The sequence below is a fragment of the Lepus europaeus genome, chromosome 3 (genome assembly GCF_033115175.1).
Source record: "Lepus europaeus isolate LE1 chromosome 3, mLepTim1.pri, whole genome shotgun sequence".
In the NCBI taxonomy this organism is placed as follows: domain Eukaryota; kingdom Metazoa; phylum Chordata; class Mammalia; order Lagomorpha; family Leporidae; genus Lepus; species Lepus europaeus.
The window spans coordinates 106,202,035-106,221,725 of NC_084829.1; the positions used below are offsets into that span (position 1 = coordinate 106,202,035).

Below are 19,691 nucleotides of genomic sequence, written 5' to 3' on the forward strand. Positions count from 1 at the left end.
ATGCTGCCCTTGCAGGCTGCAACTTTACCTGTATGCCACCGCACCGGCCCCGTCTTTTTTTTTTTTTTTTAAGACATTTATTTTATTTGAAAGGCAGAGTTAAAGAGAGAGAGAGAGAGAGAGAGAGAGAAATAAAGATCTTCAATCTGCCAGTTCACTCTCCAAAATGGCCAGGCAAGAGCCAAGAACTTTGGGTCTTCCACATGGGTGGCAGTGACCCAACCACTTGGGCCACCTTCTGTTGCTTTTCCAGGCCTGCTATTGGAAGTGGAGCATCCAGGACTCAAACCAGCACTCATCCGGCAGCAGGATTTCATGGGCAGCAGCTTGACCTGCTGTGTCACAACACTGGCCCCAGAAGGTCGTCTTCTCTAGTTCAAAGTTAAGCTTCTGGAAGCACCTCCCTGATTTTCCAAAGAGTTCTTTCATGGTTGCACAACATTTTGTATTGTTTCTGTCTTTTCTCCACCCCGGCCTAATGTACTGCCAGCCTCTTCCCTCCCCGGACCTTTTCCCCGATGTCTGTACATTTCTGGCTTCATCGCAGGAGGGTTGATGATCCAGAAGCTCCCTTTCAGACACACCATCCCACAGCCACTTGGAGCCATGGCTTTCCCACGTCACTTAGGAAATCTTTCAAAACACTTTCAGAGTGGGCCATACTGGGAGGTATTCATAGTTTTCAGATACTGACAGGAAAAGCGGTAGGAGACATTTCAGGTACCCTGCCAGGCATGGGTTGGATGCTAAGCAAAAATAAAAAAGGGGTGGTGGGGGGCTACCACTTAGGAGGATGTGAGGAGGTAATATCAATATTTTATTCAAACATGAGAGCCCACTGAGCCACCTACCTGTTATTTGGGTTTCCGAGTATCAGTCACGTGCGCTAAATTCTAAGGCCACGGTGGCTATGAGATACACGTCATATTCGCCTGGCGAGGGCGGAGAACTCTCCCCTCCCGCCCACGGAAAGAGCGACCCTTCGCCCCGCCTACCCAGGTGGCGCGTTGCATGCTGGGAGTTGTAGTCCCCGCTGACCGCGCCTGGAAGGACTGAAGGGCACGGGAGTCCAGTCCGTCTCTCTGGTTACTGGAGGTCACATTCCCTAGTCGCTCTCTTTCTCCCGCTCGGGAGGAGCCTTCGGCGAGCACGGCTGCATTTGGCTGTGCCACCGTTTCTGTTCTGGGTTTCAATAAAGTTTTCCTCTTCCTCCAAGATGGCGGCCTCCTGGTCGCCCTTGGTTACCCTGCGCTCCTTAACGCAATGCCGGCTGAGAGGGAAATGTGTTGGGTTCGGGGCCTGGGTCGCTGCCCTTGCTCCTCCCGCCACCGCCCCTGGGAAGCCCCTTTGGAAAGGTCAGTGACTGTGCCATGAGTAGGGTGAGCCGACTGTGCCTAGGATCAGAGAAGCCTCTGGGGTCACTCTTCTTCCCGCGTCTCCCCCAGCTGCCTCCGGCATTTCGGAGCTGAGGGTCCCTCAAGAGCTGTTTGAGTTTCTCTTGCCCTTTTATTCTGCCTGTCCGTGAAGGAGCCCTGAGCACAGAGGGAACTAGCCCAGAGTGACTTTCATTTTGAGGGCCAGAGGTCGCCCCAGACAGTTCCCTGCTCGACAGCTGAGCGCTGAGCCCCGGTGAGCGCAGGCGTGAGAGTGCCTGGCTTGGAAGGGTGCAGGTGTGGGGTCGGGGCTGGGGACCCTTGCACCCTGCGCCCTCCCTGACTCTCCGGGCTCCATGGGCACAGGGTCCAGAGCCGCGCCGCGGACCCCTGCAGGCCCCTGGCCCTCGGGATTCCGGGAATGCGAGCCCCGAGCGCGCTCAGTCCGAGGACTGGAATCTCGTGTTCTGTCCTAGGGGCGCGAAGCTTCGGGGGGTGTACTTGTCACCGGGCTCCATTCATTCGTTCCGTGTGTGTTCATGAATGAATGCCTGGCTTTGAATAATCGAGCCCACAGAGGCGCTGATTTTACTGCTGTATACATGTCCTCTCTGAACTGCACGTCACTCAGGACCCCGCGTCACTGTTTCCTCGGCTTAGCGCAATGATTGGTACCTGGTGGGAGATAGGGCTTTTGGATGAGGCTGTTCTCATTGTGTCCCCCCCCCCCCCCCCAGTACTTTCTGCTTTCCTTCTTCTCATCTCCAAGCATCTCCCCTTACATACATGAATAAGTCGATAGACCTTAATATAGACCTTTATGAGTCGGTTCTCATTGGCTCATTTAGCTAAAAATAAGAAAGCCTTACTTACTCCATTATCATCAATATAGTTGAAATTATGACCAAATATGATTAGGTCACATTAGATTTTTCTGCAAAAATCAGCTTAATGCACTTTGTATAATAGAATATAATTTAATTAATACTTTATATAATAGAATATTATATAATATAAATTTTATTTCACTGTTTTTTGAATAGTCTATCTAAGCAAATGATATAAAATTTAAAAAAAACACAAGAATGAGTATGGTAAAATATAAAACCCTTTTCTGTTCTGGTTTCTTAGCTGCCCAGATGTAACCTCTTAGGTATTCCAGAGCCAGTCTTGTATGCACAAGCATACATGTATGTAAATACCTGGATTTAAAAAGCCCAGCAGTGGTAACATCCTAAACATGCTGCTCTGTGTATAGGACAGTTAATTCTATTAGCTGTTAATTTCATTTTTCATGTAGTATATATAGGAAATCATTTCATATCAACAGGTATAGAACTTCCTCATCTTTTAAACTGTTGAAATAGTATTCCATTCTATGCATGAATCATAATTTATGAAAATTAATTTACCATATAAGGAATGTTGTTACAGCCATATGTAAGATTTACTGAATGTTTATTCTGCCAGGCAGTATAGCGAGTGCCTTCTACATATGTTAATTATCTCATTTCAGAAATCATGAATCCAATATTACAGAAATTATATGGCTAGTAAGCAGCAGAAATTATGGGTTCAAGTAAAGGCTGTCCTTGAACTTAGATCTGACCCTAAAGGCTATGCTTCTAATGTAAACGTATACCCTCCTATACTCAAAATTCATCCAGTTCTGACCTTGGAGAGTTAACAAAATGCAATTGTTGAAGAGGCTGATTTAATTACAACTAAAAGATGCTCCCTTCCTTTCTTTAAATAAAAGGAAAATAGAAGTCAAAATCTTGTTCAGTATTTAGAATCTGATTTAGAAATTTGTTTTCTATCCCTTTTTTGGGGGGTTATTTACTGTTTATATTTCTGTTTCATCTCCATTTTCTCTTTTGAAGTCTACTGTTTGGTACAGAGTAATGTGAGTGAAGCGTTGGGTTAGTGTTAAACAGGAGAAGGAAATAGGTAAAGGAAAGGAATGAGAGGAGAGGGAGAGCATGTTCTTAACTTTGGTTTTATGCCTCATCTTAGAATGCTTTTAGGCTTTCTAAAAATTAAAACTCAGCATGACTGGAATTGTTTCATTCAAAGTGCCCTTAGAAATGGTTTATTTGGTAGAGGCCACATAATATGTGGGTCATATCTTGTGATTTCTTTATTCCTGTGTCCTTCTGTACTACCATGTTATATTTTTAGGTATGACTATTAAATGATGACTCATATTTACCTTTAACTCCAAAATCTCATTTTAGTACATGTACGTAGTACATTATTCTCAATTAGATCCTCTTGTGTGTAGAACTAACCCCCCTCCCAGCCCCATGGCCATATGAATTGGCATCATTTATTGGAGTTACAAAGTAGTGGTCTTTTTAGAGAATTTTTAAAAATTTATTTGCTTGAGAGATGGAGAGATTAAGAGAAGGACAGACAGACAGAAAGAGCTTCCATCTACTTGTTTCCTCCCCAGATACCTGCAATGGCCGGGGCTGGCTGAAACTCAATCTAGGTTTCCCACATGGAAGCCATCACCTTCTGCATCCCAGGGTGTACATTAACAGGAAGCTGGGGTGGGAGGCAGAGCCCTGACTAGAACCCCAGTAACTCTGATATGGGATGCGGATGTCGTGAGTGGTGGCTTAACCACTGTTCCACAATGCCCACCCCTGAATTTTTCTCACAGAAAAACCTTAGAGAGGCCGATGTTGTGGCCTATGGGTAAAGCCACTGCCTGCTATGCCAGCATACCATGTGGGCACCAGTTCAAGTCTTGGCTGCTCCCTTCTGATCCTGCTCCCTGCTAATGGCCTGGGAAAAACAGCAGAAGATGGCCCAAATGTTTGGGCCCCTACCACCCACGTGGGAGACTTACATGAAGCTCCTGGCTTCTGCCTGGCCCAGCCCTGGCCATTGCCATTTGGGGAGTAAACCAGCAAATGGAAAGTCTCTCTCTCTCTGTAACTCTGCCTTTTAAGTAAATAAATAAATCTTTTTAAAAAGTTTACTCTCATTTAAAAAAAGAACAAACCTACAGAAGTAATGGATATTGAGAGTCCAGAAATTGGTATTTCAGCCAGGGGCCTGGTACCATAATGTGCACTATAAATTCTCTGACAAAAAGTCGTCTAGTCTCCACACTCGGGACCAGGTGGCGGGGTTCAGTGTGTGAAAGCCTGAACACATATTTCTTGCACTGGTTTCTTCAGTGTCATATTGTAATTTATGCCTTAAATGTGATTCCTGTAGATTCCACTTGTTTTCCTAAGTCACTTGTGTCTTCTTGTGACCTTTAACTAAGATTTGTCTAAGTTCATCTTGTTTTAAAAGCATTCGGATGCTGCCGATTCTTCCTGCTGATTTTTGTCCTCCTTGGCCAGGGTCTTCCACTGAGGCTGCGTTTCTTCCTTTGTTTCTTCTTGTTATTGTTACTACTGTTATTTAAAGATTTGTTTATTTTTGAAAGGCAGAGTTACAGAGAGAGTGGGAGAGACAGAGAGATCATCCATCCACTGATTGACTCCCCAGAAGACCACAATGGCCAGCTGTGGGCCAGGTGGCAGCCAGCAGCTGGGAGCTTCATCTGGGTCTCCCATGTGGGTGCCAGGGCCCAAACATTTGGACCATCTTTCTCTACTTTCTCAGGCCGTTTGCGTGAAATCTAGCTCTGGGGTGCAAACTAACGCCCACATGGGATGTTGGTGTCACAGGCAGCAGCTTAGCTGGCTGTGCCACAGTGCCAGCCCCGAGCCCCATGTCTGTTTCTACTCTGCTGTTAGTACTTGGTGCTTTAATTTCCAGAATCTCTTTCATAACCTCCTTCCACTGTCCTCCTCATTTCTTCTTTTCTTTTTCTTTTTTTTTAATTTTTTTATTTTTTTTTTTATTTTTTGACAGGCAGAGTGGATAGTGAGAGAGAGAGACAGAGAGAAAGGTCTTCCTTTTTGCCGTTGGTTCACCCTCCAATGGCCGCTGCGGCCGGCGCATTGTGCTGATCCGAAGCCAGGAGCCAGGCGCTTCTCCTGGTCTCCCATGCGGGTGCAGGGCCCAAAGACTTGGGCCATCCTCCACTGCCTTCCCGGGCCATAGCAGAGAGCTGGCCTGGAAGAGGGGCAACCGGGATAGAATCCGGCGCCCCAACCGGGACTAGAACCCGGTGTGCCGGCGCCGCAAGGTGGAGGATTAGCCTGTTAAGCCACAGCGCCGGCCTTTTTCTTCTTTTCCCTTCAGTGTTCGTTTATGTATTTTCATCTATTTGAAAGGCAAAGTGACAGAGAGAGCGATCTATCACCTAGCTTACTCCCTAAGTGCTAGCAACAACCAGGGCCAGGCCAAGCTGAAGCCAGAAACTCCTTCTGGGTCTCTCTCCCACGTAGGTGGCCGGAGCCCAAGTTCTTGGGCCGTCATCTGCTGTCTCCAGTGCTGCCTTCGCAGGAAGCTGAGTTGGCAGCAGAGTGGCTGGGACTCAAACCAGCTCTCCTAAACAAGCTTCTGGCATTGCATGAGGCAGCTTAACTCACTGCCGCGATGCCTGCCCCTTGCTCGTTTCTTCTCTTCCTCGCTACCCTCCCAGAGGCAACTGTGCCAGCAGGTTCTCTCTCCACGCTCGGGGCCAGGTGGCGGGGTTCAGTGTGTGAAAGCCTGAACACGTATTTCTTGCATTGGTTTCTTCAGTGTCCTATTGTAATTTATGCCTTAAATGTGATTCCTGTAGATTCCACTGAAAAATTCTCATTTATGCATGTATGCACATATAAAATTTGAAATAAACTAGCATAGTGAATAAATCTGATTTTTTTGATAATCTTTTGAAAGAAAATAGAGCTCTTAGATCTCATTATTACACAGTACGTGAACAGGGTGCATATTAAGGAGTTACTCTGCATACTGGGCCTTGTCTATCATTACTTCAGAATAGTTTTATTCAGATTTTTGGGCAGTATTTTACTGATTTGTTATCATGAAGTTTGAAATACTGTTTCTTTCTTATTGTAAAGTTATACACATTTAATATAAACTAGCTAAAGGGAAAGTATTATAACCAGGAAGCATCTAGTTTTAATTTTTGTAATTTTTCTATTTAAATCAAAAGCATCATTTTAAAGCCCCTAAATCAGCCTTTTAATAATAAAGGAAATCATCTTGTGATGCATTCCTTGATGATGGCTTATGCTGTTTTTCTAAAGAAAGAGTTTAATTAAGATTCGATTTTCTTCTAGCCTGCACTTTGCTTTAACGTCACTGCTAAGTTTGACTTTAAAAGTCATTGATGACTGCTGCAGTTTCCAAAAAAGCAATTGAATAGCTGCCTTTTGGATATGATTAGAACATAACAGAGCGTAAAGAGGCTGCCTAGACCTTAGCATGGGCTTCTGTCATTGTAGCAGAACATTTCTGGTCAGTGGCTACTGTTTACAGTTTGTTAAAATCAACACAAATGTATAAATAACACTGGAATAATTGTGAATACAGAATTTGAATGGATGTTTAATAAATATGCATTAAAAATCTAATTACAGTAATGAAGTTTACTGCTGAAATTTTAATCCAGCCCTTTAGAAATATTAAATGTGCTTTTCCTGATTGTGCATTTTTCTCACAGCAGTTGGGTAAACATTTTAAGCTAGAAATCTAAATTCCTTATATAGTTTTGATTTCATTTAGCTAAGCATGTGTTCTTTTTGGCAACAATCTTCTTTCTGTTTGTGAAGAAGTGAAGCTCCTTTATTCCATAACTGTTATTTTGGAGAATTTTGATCAGTTCTGTCTTAGGACTGGCAAACATATGGGATACCAGATGACTAATAAAACATGACCTGGAAATATGAGATTATTCCAGTCTGGACTACAGGATCAATCATTTAATTTTGTATTTGTTTCCTCATCTATAGAGTGGGATTAGTTTTCCTAACTCTACCTGCCTTGCAATCACTTATGAGGCTCAAATATGTTAGTAGATGAGAAAATCCTTAGGAAACCATAATAAATGTTGCGTAGAGGACTGGTGTTGTAGCACAGCAGATTAACACTGCTTGGAGGGCCGGCGCTGTGGTGCAGCAGGTTAAAGCCCTGGCCTGAAGCACTGGCCTTCCATATGGGCGCCGGTTCTAGTCCTGGCTTCTCCTCTTCCAACCCAGCTCTCTGCTATGGCCTGGGAAAGCAGTAGAAGATGGCACAAGTCCTTGGGCCCCTGCACCCACATGGGAGACCCAGAAGAAGCTCCTGGCTCCTGGCTTTGAATCAGCGCAGCTCTGGCCATTGCAGCCATCTGGGGAGTGAACCAGCAGATGGAAGACCTCTCTCTCTGTCTCTACCTCTCTGTAACTCTGTCTTTCAAATAAATAAAATAAATCTTAAAAAAAAAAAAAAAACTGCTTGGAACATCCACTTCCCCCATCAGGGTGCTGGTTTGAGTCCTGGCTGCTCTCCTCCTTATCCACCTTCCTGATGATGTGTCGGCAAGGCAGCAGATGGTGGCCCAAGGGCTTGGGTCCTTACCATCCATATGGGAGATCCAGATGGAGTTCCTGCCTCCTGCTTTCAACCTGGCCTAGACATGGCTGTTGTGGGCATTTGGGGAGTAAACCAGGGAATGGAAAAATCTTTCTGTGTCTCTGCCTCTCTCTCTCTGTCACTCTGCCTTTCAAATAAATATAACTAAAAAGAAAAAAGGATCTCATGTATATTCTAATAGAAAAACCAAAACTTAATTGGCCTAAGAAAAGAAATGTTACATAAATGTGCAGCTATGCTAGGAATAAATTGAAATATTAACACAGAGACAATGCCAGTCAGTGAGTAGAAATGGAATGAACCCAACTCTATAGAGAATTACTAAAGCCATTCTAATTCTGGCAAATTCTGGCACTGGCAAAGAATCCAGCCTGATTTCAGTGCTTTGAATTCTAGAAAGTGCAGTTTTGATTTTCCTGACACTCTGCAAAGTACCTCTGTAGATAATCAGGGATGGGTTTTGTTCTCTGGGACTTACCTGCCTTTTTGCTGGATGCTCCACACCTGGAGGTTCTTAGAAATTATGAATTATTGTTTTCATCATGATGTTTCAAAGAAAGCTGTTTGACTTATAATTTGACTTATAATATGCAGGTAAATCATTCAGGTAAACTCTTCTTTTAGTAAGAAATGGACAAGTAGTTGTGAATTATTTGTTGTGCAGCAAGATATAAAGACAGCATTTCATGGAAGCAGAGAGCTGAAGAGGCTCTCTGGCTCATGTTAATCAATGTTACATAGGCAAGGAGCTTCTGCCCAAACTTTTTCTTTCTGACGTCTCCTATTAATTTTTGGGTAGCTATAATTGTGAGAAACTCTAGGCTGAAACTTAAACTTTCCTGTAACTTCTCCCTATGTATCTGAATTCTTTCCCGAGATGCAACATATATATATATATATATATATATATATATATATATATATATATAAAACTGGTCCTGATTCCATGTGGGACAGCTATTTATATGTATCAATACTGCCAATGTTTTATTCACTTCTCCACTTTTTTTTTTAAAAAAAGATTTATTTATTTGAAAGTCAGAGTTACATAGAGAGAAGGAGAGGCAGAGAGAGAGAGGTCTTCCATCTGCTGGTTCACTCCCCAGCTGGCTGCAACGGCCGGAGCTGCGCTGATCTGAAGCCAGGAGCCAGGAACTTCTTCCGGGTCTCCCACGTGGGTGCAGGGGCCCAAGAACTCGGGCCATCTTCTGATGCTCTCCCAGGCCATAGCAGAGAGCTGGATCAGAAGTGGAGCAGCTTACTTACTATGCCACAGCGCGTGCCCCCATTTACTCACTTTTTTACTCATTCATTTATCAAAGTATTGAGTGCTATCTTGTTCCAATTCCATCTGACAGCCTTTAAAATATTGGAGACTAACAATATTTTTCCCACTCATTCATTCATTCATCATTCATGCATTCCCTGCATACTTCTTAGGGCCATCTACACACTAGGCAAAGGGTGCTGGGATGTTGCTCAGTCTCTCATCAGTATCAGTTGTGCTTTGTTCTATCAGTAAAGTCTCATGCCTGAATTTTATCTCCTTGAACCCCTTCTCTTCCTGAGATTACAATCTGTAATATATGTTCTGAATGCCCCTCTGAAAATGCAGCCCCCATAATTCAGTACATTCCTTCAGATGTGGTCTGACCAGAGGCGTGTTATAGGTTATGTTTTCTGTTTCCTGTTGCAGTTACCTTTTGGTGGCCAGGTTATATTCGTGTCTCACTTTGAGACTCCTAGCACTGTGAAGAAACAAATATCTCCAGTTTGATTCTTCTTCCTGTTTAAGAAATAAATTTTTTGAATTATAGAAGTTTTGCATGTGCATACTAGAAAATAAATACCAAAAAAATGCAACTACTGTTAGCTTTATCTTAACTTTCAAAGTATACCATTACTGAGACAAGTGTTTGGTGCAGTGGTTCAGATGCTGCTTGGAATGCCTGTATCCCATATCAGAGTGCCTGCATTAGACTTCCGGCTCCACTTCCTATTTCAGATTCCCACTAATGCATTTCCTGGGAGGCAGCAGGAGGCAGCTCACAAACTTGGGTCCCTGCTATCCACATGTGAAACCCAGATTGAATTCTAGGCTCCTGGCTTCAGCCTGGCCCAGCTGCAGCAATTGCAGGCATTTGGGGATTAAACCAGCAAATGGAAGATCTCTTTCTTTCTTCCTTTCTCTTTCCCTTTCAAAAAAATAGCAGCAATTAAAAAAATAAAATAATGATATATTGTTAAAAGGTATACTTGTTATTGAAATATAGTATTCAATCAGAAAAGTGCTCACAGAAAATTAAAATGTTATCTCAAAAATAATAAATAAAATATGAAGTTGAAAAACAATTTTAAAAAAGCACCCACATGGTAAATTTAAAGCCCACTCAATTTTTGTAAAGAGAATAGAGCTGACGGGCTGGCACTGTGCATAGAAGGTTAGGCCTCTATCTACAGTGTTGGTATCCCAAATGGGTGCTGGTTAGAGTCCCGGCTGTTCCACTTTCAATCCAGCCCCCTGCTAGTGTGCCTGGGAAGGCAGTGGGAAATGACCCAAGTACTTGGGCCCCTGCTGCCCTGTAGGAGACCCGGAAGAAACTATTGGCTTCAGGCTCCTGGCTCTGGTGTGGCTCAGTCCCGGCTGTTGTGGCCATTTGGGGAGTGAACAGCGGGATGGATGATCTCTCTCTCTCTCTCTGTAACTCTGACTTTTAAATAAGTAAGTAAATAAATAAATATTTTTATATTTTTATTTTATTTATTTATTTATTTTGACAGGCAGAGTGGACAGTGAGAGAGAGACAGAGAGAAAGGTCTTCCTTTTTGCCATTGGTTCACCCTCCAATGGCCGCCGCGGTAGGCGCGCTGCGGCCGGCGCACCCTGCTGATCCGATGGCAGGAGCCAGGTGCTTCTCCTGGTCTCCCATGGGGTGCAGGGCCCAAGGACTTGGGCCATCCTCCACTGCACTCCCTGGCCACAGCAGAGAGCTGGCCTGGAAGAGGGGCAACCGGGACAGAATCCGGCGCCCCGACCGGGACTAGAACCCAGTGTGCCGGCGCCGCAAGGCGGAGGATTAGCCTACTGAGCCGCGGCGCCGGCCTAAATATTTTTTAAAAAAAGAATAGATCTGTGTATATACAACCACAATCAAGAAATAGAACATGAATAGTGTCCTGAGACTTTTTTTTTTTTTTTTTTTTGACAGGCAGAGTGGATAGAGAGACAGAGAGAAAGGTCTTCCTTTGCCGTTGGTTCACCCTCCAATGGCTGCTGCGGCCAGCGCATCTCGCTGATCCGAAGCCAGGAGCCAGGTGCTTCTCCTGGTCTCCCATGCGGGTGCAGGGCCCAAGGACTTGGGCCATCCTCCACTGCCTTCCCGGGCCATAGCAGAGAGCTGGCCTGGAAGAGGGGCAACCGGGATAGAATCCGGTGCCCCGACCGGGACTAGAACCCCGTGTGCCGGCGCCGCAAGGCGGAGGATTAGCCTGTTAAGCCACGGCGCCGGCTGACTTTTAACCACAGGGTAATGAACATCTTGCTTTATATTACTACTGGCTGGTTTCACTTGATTTTTAACTTTATATAAAATTCAGAATTTAGTTATCATTAAATAAAATTTAGAGTTACAAATCTGGCTTATTTCACTCAACATTGTTTCTAAGATTCATAATGCTTTTGTTTTTTTTTTTTTTAATGTACAGTGATAGTTCATTCTTTAAATATATTATGACTTTAAAAAAAAAAAAGATTTATTCCGGGCTGGTGCTGTGGCGTGGTGGGTAAAGCCACTGCCTGCAGTGCCAGCATCTCATATGGGTGCTGGTTCAAGTCCTGGCTGCTCCACTTCCCATCCAGCTCTCTGCTATGGCCTGGGAAGGCAGTAGAGGATGGCCCAAGACCTTGGGCCCCTGTGCCCATGTGGGAGACCCAGTAGAAGATCCTGACTCCTGGCTTTGGATCAGCACAGCTCCAGCTATTGCTGCCATCTGGGGAGTGAACCAGCTGATGGAATCTCTCTCTTTCTCTCTCTCTTCCTCTGCCTCTCTGTAACTCTGCCTTTCAAATAAATAAATACATTTTTTAAAAAAAGATTTATTTATTTATTTGAAAGAGTTACACAGAGAAAGAAGGAAAGGCAGAGAAAGAGAGAGAGTGAGGTCTTCCATCCGCTGATTCACTCCCCAATTGGCCGCAATGGCTGGGGCTGTGCTGATCTGAAGCCAGGAGCTTCTTCCAGGTCTCCCACATGGGTACAGGGGCCCAAGACTTGGGCTGTCTTCTACTGCTTTTTCCAGGCCATAGCAGAGATCTAGATTGGAAGTGGAGCAGCTGAGACTTGAACTGACTCCCATATGGGATGCTGGCACCACAGGTAGAGGCTTTACCTACTACGCCACAGCACCGGCCCCAATGCATTAAATATATATATATATATTTATTTATTTATTCATTTTTTATTTGAAAGGCAGAATGACAGAGAAAGAGAGAGAGACAGAGAGAAAGAGATCATCCATTTTCTGGTTCACTCCCCAAATGTCTACATGAGCCAGGGATGGGTCAGGATGAAGCCAGGAGTGGGAACTCCATCTGCATTGTGGCTTTCTATAGCACAATTTTTAATCCATTCTACAGTTTTAGATGTTGGAGTTGTTTCCAGCTGTTGACCAATACTATTGTTAGTTCTGCTCTGTGAACATGTATGAACATATATTTTGTATATTTTGGTGTGCATGTGTGTGCTTTCTGTTGGGCAGATACCCAAGAATAGACTGAGTCCCCAGCTCTGGCTCAGGACTCGGTCCAGCCCCCTGCATTTGGGAAGTGAGTGGGCAGGGAAAAAAAAGTTTAAATACATACAATGCTTTGAAACAGCCAGACTCATCACAAATTGTGTTGAATATTTCTGGATATACAATTATCTAGGAATGAATAATGCAATAAAATTATGTTCTTTACCTTGGAAACATTACATAATGTATGTAATATATATTTTATATAATCATGTATGTACTATGTTTATATTTTATAAACTCTTTCCTTTAATAATAGATTTTTTTAAAAGATTATTTATTTGAAATTCAGAGAGACAGATCGGGGAGGGAGAGAGTGAAAGAGAGAGAGAGAAGACTTCCGTCTTCTGGTTCACACTCAGGTCCCCTATGTGGCTCGGTCAGGGAGTTCAGCCGTCGGCTGCTGCTTCCTGGTGCTCCAGCAGGGAGCTGGATCAGAAGCAGGGTAGCTAGAATGCAAACGGGTACTCTGAAATAGGAGGCGAGTGTCCCAGTCATGATTTATCCCACTGTGCCACAACACTTGCCCTGATAATGGGTGTTTTGGAGCTGAACTCTACTTTCCTACAAGTTTTATGTAAGGTTTCTATACATTAAAGCCCATCCTCGATTTTGATATGAAGTTGGACGTGAGTTTTCAAGAATTGTTTGATCTTGGGGCTGGCATTGTGGAGCAGGGGGTTAAACATTGTGGAGCAGGGGTCTGCCATTCAGGCATCCCATATGGGTGCCGACTGGAGTCCCAGCTGTTCTACTTCTGAGCCCGCTTCCTGCTAATGTGCCTGGGAAGGCAGCGAAGAATGGCCCAAGTGCTTGGGTTCCTACCCCGGATGGAGTTCCTGGTTCCTGGCTTCAGCCTGGCACAGCCCCAGTTGTTGTGGCCATTTGGGGAATGAGCCAGCAGAAGGAAGATCTGTCTCTTCTGTCTCTTCTTCCCTTTGTAACTGCCTTTCAAATAAATGAATAAATCTTTAAAGCAATTATTTATCCTCAAGTATTAATATAAAAAAAACCCTTAAAGATGAAGCACATTTTTAATATTTCTTAAAGGGGCAATATTTACATTTAACAGTGTTTCAACAATGTTTCCCTTCATGTTCTTTTTTTAAAAAAAAATATTATTATATATATATTTATTTATGAAATGCAGAGAGAGAGAAAAAAAAATCTTCAATCCTCTGGTTCACTCCCCAATGGCCACAATATCTGGGGCTGAGCCAGGCTGAAACCAGGAACTCAGAACTGAATGAAGGTGTCCCATGTGGGTGGCACAGACCCAGCCATTGGAGCCATCACCTACCACCTCCCAGGGTACTTTAGCAGGAACCTGGATCAGAAATGGAGTGGGACTCAGACTGCCACTTTGAAAAGGGATACAGGCCCCTTGTGGCGCCGGCACACCGGGTTCTAGTCCCGGTCAGGGTGCCGGATTCTATCCCGGTTGCCCCTCTTCCAGGCCAGCTCTCTGCTATGGCTCGGGAAGGCAGTGGAGGATGGCCCAGGTCCTTGGGCCCTGCACCCGCATGGGAGACCAGGAGAGGCACCTGGCTCCAGGCTTCAGATCAGCGGGATGCGCTGGCCGCAGTGGCCATTGGAGGGTGAACCAACGGCAAAAAGGAAGACCTTTCTCTCTCTCTCTCCCTCACTATCCACTCTGCCTGTAAAAAAAAAAAAAAAAAGAAAAGGGATACAGACCAAGCTGTGACTTGACCTGCTATGCCATGACGCCTGTCGCTCTGGCTATTTTTTTTTTTTAAGAGTGGGTTTTTAATCCCTTTTGTTCACAATCTTGTTTCCAAATCTGAAGAGTGTAGTACATTTAGAGATCTTGCCTCAGAAAAATTACACATACACCCAGAGTTTTCTTCCACTTTCAGGAGCCTTGTAGGTGTTTACTTCTGTCATAGAACCTGGCTCAGGACCTTGTTAAAAAAACAATCCTGTGTCTGTGTGTTTTTTTTTTTTTTTTTTTGGTAGGCCTAGCCATTATAGATTTTCCGTTTCCTCTTCTTTTCATTATTTATTTGAGAGACAGAGACAGAGAGTTCCCTCTGCTGGTTCACTCCCCAAATGTTTGCAATAACTGGGGTTGGGCCAGGCGGAAGCTGAGCACTAAGAACTCAGTGCAGGCCTCCCTTATGGGTGACTGGGACCCAAGTTCTTGAGCTGTCACCTGTTGCCTCCTAGGGTGCCCATTAGTAGAAGGCTGGAATCAGGAGTAGAGCCAGGACTCAAACCTAAGTTCTCTGATGTGAAATGCAGGGCTCCCAAGCGTCCTCTTACTTGCTACTCCACAATGCCTGCCAACCGTGTGTGTCTATATAACAATTCTTGCTAGGGTTTTTAGTGACAATTTGTCACTTTCTAATTCCTTTTATAATTTTGCTGTTGGGTTGTTTCTTCTTTACACATTGTAGGCCATATGTGCCATAAGGAACTGTGTAATGTGGTTTATTACATTACTTAACATAGATTAGTTAAGTAGAGCATATTAGTATAGACTTCAAGGCTGCAAAAGTTAGGGAGAACTTTAATTGTTCCAATTTATGTTTTAAGATAAAAGCTTAAAAACTGGGGCAAAGGCATATGTTGTGACACTGTGGGTTAAAGCTGCTGCTTGGGACTTCCACATCCCATACTGGAGTGCTGGTTCAGGTCTCTGCTACTCTGCTTCCAATGTGGCTTCCTACTAATGCACCTAGGAGACAGCATATGATGGCTCAAGTATTTGAGTCAGGGCAACCCACTTGGGAGGCCCAGATGGAGCGGCTGGCTCCTGGCTTCAGCCTGGCCCAGCCTTGGCTGTTCAGATATTTGGGGAGTGAACTTATAACTGAAAGATCTCTCTCTCTCTCCGTCTCTCCTTGTGGGAACTTGATTCTCTCCCTGCTGATAATGCTCCTGCAAAGATGGTGAATATTCCTAAAACCCACTGAATTTTCTGTAAGAAGTGTCACAAACATCAGTCCCACAAAGTGACACCTGGAAAGAAGGGGAACAGTTTTCTGTGTGCTCAGTAAAGTGGGCAGGGTGGCTGTGATGGGCACACTAACTGGATTACCTGGAGAAAGGCCAAAACCACACAGAAGATTGTGTGTTGCTTCACGGTCTTGGGCTCAAATGCAGATACAAGAGAATGCTGGCCAAGAAGGGGTGCAGGCCTTGTGAGCCGGAGGAGAGAAGCAGAAGGGGCATGTGATCCAGTTCTAAATGTTTTTGTTTTTTAAATTTTTTGTTTTATTACAAAGACAATAACAATTTTTTAAAGGGTTATTTACTCAAAATGCAGTTAGAGATGGGGAGAAAAGTTTTTATCCATTGGTTGGCTTCCCAAACAGCCACAACAGCAGGGACTAGATCAAGCCAGAGCCAGGAGCCTGGAACTCTCTCTGGGTCTCCCATGTGGATGGCAGGGTCCCAAGTACTTGGACCATCTTCTGCTGCTTTCTCAGGTACATTAGCAGGGAGCTGGATGGAAGTGGAGTAGCCCGGACTCCCATTGGCATTCATATGAGATGCTGGCATCAAAGGCTCATTGCCTTAACCAGTGAGCAACAATGCTGGCCCCCAGACAATAAAATCTTGAAGGTATATTTATTTAAAGATATGTGAAATCAAAGCAATCACAACTTTATTCACAGCTCAAGGAAACTCAGCACCTTCCCCCACCCCCCGAATCCCCCACCTGGAGAATGTTAAAATTAATTAGAAGTAATTCGAATACTATGTAGGAAGTTGTAATAGTTTATTCAGAGGCCAGCACTCCAAGATATTGACCAAATCTTATAGCAAATGGCCTGTGGAGTTCAGTAGAGTCTTCATGAGTCCGTTTAGGAGTAAGCAGTAAAATAAGGTTCAAAACTGAGGTATTAGAAAGAACAGCGCAGACTTTTTAGGCCTCTGAAGTTCTTCCATTTATGTCTGTGGATTAGTGTTGGAATTTCAGAATGGCATTTTCCCACTGTCCATTTGGAGTACAATAAGACAAATTAATACAAATCAAAATAATATGGCAGCAGCATCACATAATTTGTGTACACTGATGTAGTAGCAGACTTAATTTAATGCAGCTTTTGAGAAGTCTTTTGTATTTCAATTTATACAGCTGCTCTCCAGGGCTAAGCTGGCCAATCTCAGCCTTGTGTATCTTGCCTGAGTGATTCTCTCTCTGTCTCTGTGGATGAACTGAATTCAGGCCTCCTTTCTGTGCCCCTTGGTTTTCTTTTTGAGGAGTGGGAATGAAGCCAGCACTACCACTGAAGATGGCAGGCTGGTAAAAGAGAAGTGGAGAGGAAGGGCTTTAGGCTCTCGAAAGGCAGAGGCCAAGAGAAGCACCATGCTTTGCCTCCAGTCCTGACAGTTCTTGTGAACGACTTAGTAAAAAGAGCTATTTCACAAGTGTAAGCAGGTGTATGAAGACGGAGGAGTAGCTACTGGACTTGGCAGCTGTGGGCCTTAAGGGGACCTTGGCAGAAGTCATGTCAGGAGAAGCCTGTTCATAGTGGGTTGAGAGGAGCGTGGCCTGGGAGAGTAGGATAACGATGCTGGTGTGGATGTGATGAGGTGGGGGAAGGGGCAGATGTCCCATGACTGGGAGGGTGAGGAGGTTTTGTTGTTGCTGTTTTCTAAAGCAAAGGAAATGACATGGGCGTCTGGTGTTGTGATTAAGTGGCTGTTTTGGACACCCATGTCCCGTATTGGAGTGCCTGGTTGGAGTCCTGTCTCCTCTGCTTCTGATTCCAGCTTCCTGTTAATGGGCATCCTGGAAGGCAGCAGGTGACAGCTCAAGTAGTTGGGTCCCCCCAATCCATGTGTGAGGCCTAGACTGGGTCCCCCAGCCCCCAGTGCACACTCATGGATGGGAAATTCTCTCTCTGCCTCTCAACACACACACACACACACATACACTCAAAGATTTTGATATTCCCTCATCTTCCACATCACGTGGTAGGTACTGAATCATTTCTGGTATTGATGGATGCCTTTTGGATAGCAGAGGGAGAATAGTCTTGAAATGCAGGCCGGGGCTGTTCTGAGGATCCCTTGACCTCCAGCGTGTCAGAGGCTCCCACGATAGCGCCGGGTTTGGTGATTCTCCAGGAGGACTCCCAGGACTGGGCACAGACTTGTGCTCACAGCTATGATTTATTACAGGAGCAGGATCAGAGCAAAATCGGCAAAGGGGAAAGGCAGGTGGAGCAGGGTCTGCACAAATGCAGGCACAAGCGTCCATGAGTCCTCTCCCTGTGGAGTCGCATGACACACGCTTGTTTCTACAAAAGATGTGGGATGTTTGTCAAGGAAACTTGTTAGAGATAGAGTGTCTACAGGTGTCACGGGGGGGAGGTCACACTGTGCCAAAATACCCGCCCCAGGTGATGCAACTGAAGTTTGAAAACCACGCCTCTAAACAGTCAGATGACTGTCAAGTGTTAAACAAGCCTTCCCAGAGATCATTGATGTGGACTGGGCTCCTGCTCTAGGGCCCAGCAGGAAATGGAGTCACTTATGCTAAAGTTCCACGTCACCCCTCCAAAACTGAGTTGTTTATCTGACCGTCCCAGCAATCAGGAGACAGGGAGCAGCTCAGATTCTCAATGGACCCCTCGTAGCTGGCATGATAAGGAAATCTCTGCTCGAACCTTTGCAAGGAGAGTCTTCTTTCGTGTCTTCTGTGTCTGCTGTCCTTGGCCCTTCTCTGTAAACCCAGGCCCTGTCCACTCCTCAGAAGGCTCTTCTTGTTTTGTGGAAGGAAGTGGTGCCCAATTCTAGGATCGCTTATTTGCCCGTTCCGATCTTTACATTTGTGGTAATTTTGTCTTTTGACACAAGCAAGAGATGTATCAAACCATACGGGGAGTTTCTCAAGGTCATCTTTGGAGTGGGAGGAAGGAAGGTATTTCAGGGTCGCCAGTAGAGGCACAGCTGGGGGAGTGAAAGCAGTCAGAGGCAGATGGGCTGTGACAGCACCAGCCAGACATGAGGAGAGCATGGTGTGTGTGGGGGGGAGTAGAGCGAGGAAGGGAAAGAGGACAGGATGTGAGGCTGAGTAGCATTGATGATTAATTGGCTAAGCACCAGGTTGAGGGGCCGGGAGAGGGGATGGAGTGAAGAGATTAGCATTCCTCTGAACATTCCAGAAGATCGAAGGAGGGTTGTCAGAGTGTTTCTTTCTGGTTGTGAAAGTCCCAAAGCCACTGACACCTACTGCGTAGCCGGCGCTTCTCTGACATTGTCAGCCTGGTGTGAGCATCCGCTCTCACAAGTAGAAGGCTCTGTCCGACAAAACTGTCCCACTTCAGACACCAACTGCAAGTGAGGGGGCCAGGCTCCCTGCGTGTTTTCCTGGCCCACTTCAGATCTGGAAATTCCCATAACCCTTCTCCCCCCTTGTTTCTATAAGGTGCTAGAATGGCTGACAGAATAAATCCATGGTTCATTATCATGGGTGCAGTTCAGGGTCTGCCAAGTGGAGTCACTGCTCCACCTCCCTCCCCACAGGTCAGCGGCTGGGGTTGAATGTTCTAACCCTCTAATCACCTGATTGTTGCAGCTACCTGCCCTGTGCTGATGCTGTGTAGAGGCCCCGCCTCAGTGTCAGCTCAGGTGTGACCATAAGGACAAAAGACACTCCTAGGAGAAAACCCTAAGGGTTTTAAGTGCTGCGTGCCAAGAACGAGGGACAGACCCCGAAAGTATTTCTTATTAAGCCACACTGGCAAATAGCTGAGGTTGCTGCGGGACCTTTGGGCAACTCTCAGCCTGGGCCTGTAGCTTCATCATTGGACACAAGGCCCCTCCTGGGTCTTGGGAGGCCCGGTGTTTCAGGAGACCCTTGATTTCCTATTGCGGCACCTGGTGTTACCATAGAGCTTAAGATTCTTTTTTTTTTTTTTTTGACAGGCAGAGTGGACAGTGAGAGAGAGAGACAGAGAGAAAGGTCTTCCTTTTTGCCGTTGGTTCACCCTCCAATGGCCGCTGTGGCCGGCGCATCTCGCTGATCCAAAGCAGGAGCCAGGTGCTTCTCCT

The 19,691-nt window shown here is 45.2% G+C and overlaps 1 protein-coding gene across 1 annotated transcript in view; it reads left to right on the forward strand.

Moving 5' to 3' along the window:
* The first annotated feature begins 1,063 nt into the window (after window positions 1-1,063).
* Window positions 1,064-19,691, forward strand: part of AFG1L (AFG1 like ATPase) — a 195,011-nt gene continuing 176,383 nt past the window's right edge. Inside the window, exon 1 of the mRNA XM_062187646.1 lies at window positions 1,064-1,355. Within this exon, the coding sequence (XP_062043630.1) occupies window positions 1,217-1,355 (139 nt within the window). The 5' untranslated portion in view covers window positions 1,064-1,216. The remainder of the gene's footprint in view (window positions 1,356-19,691) is intronic.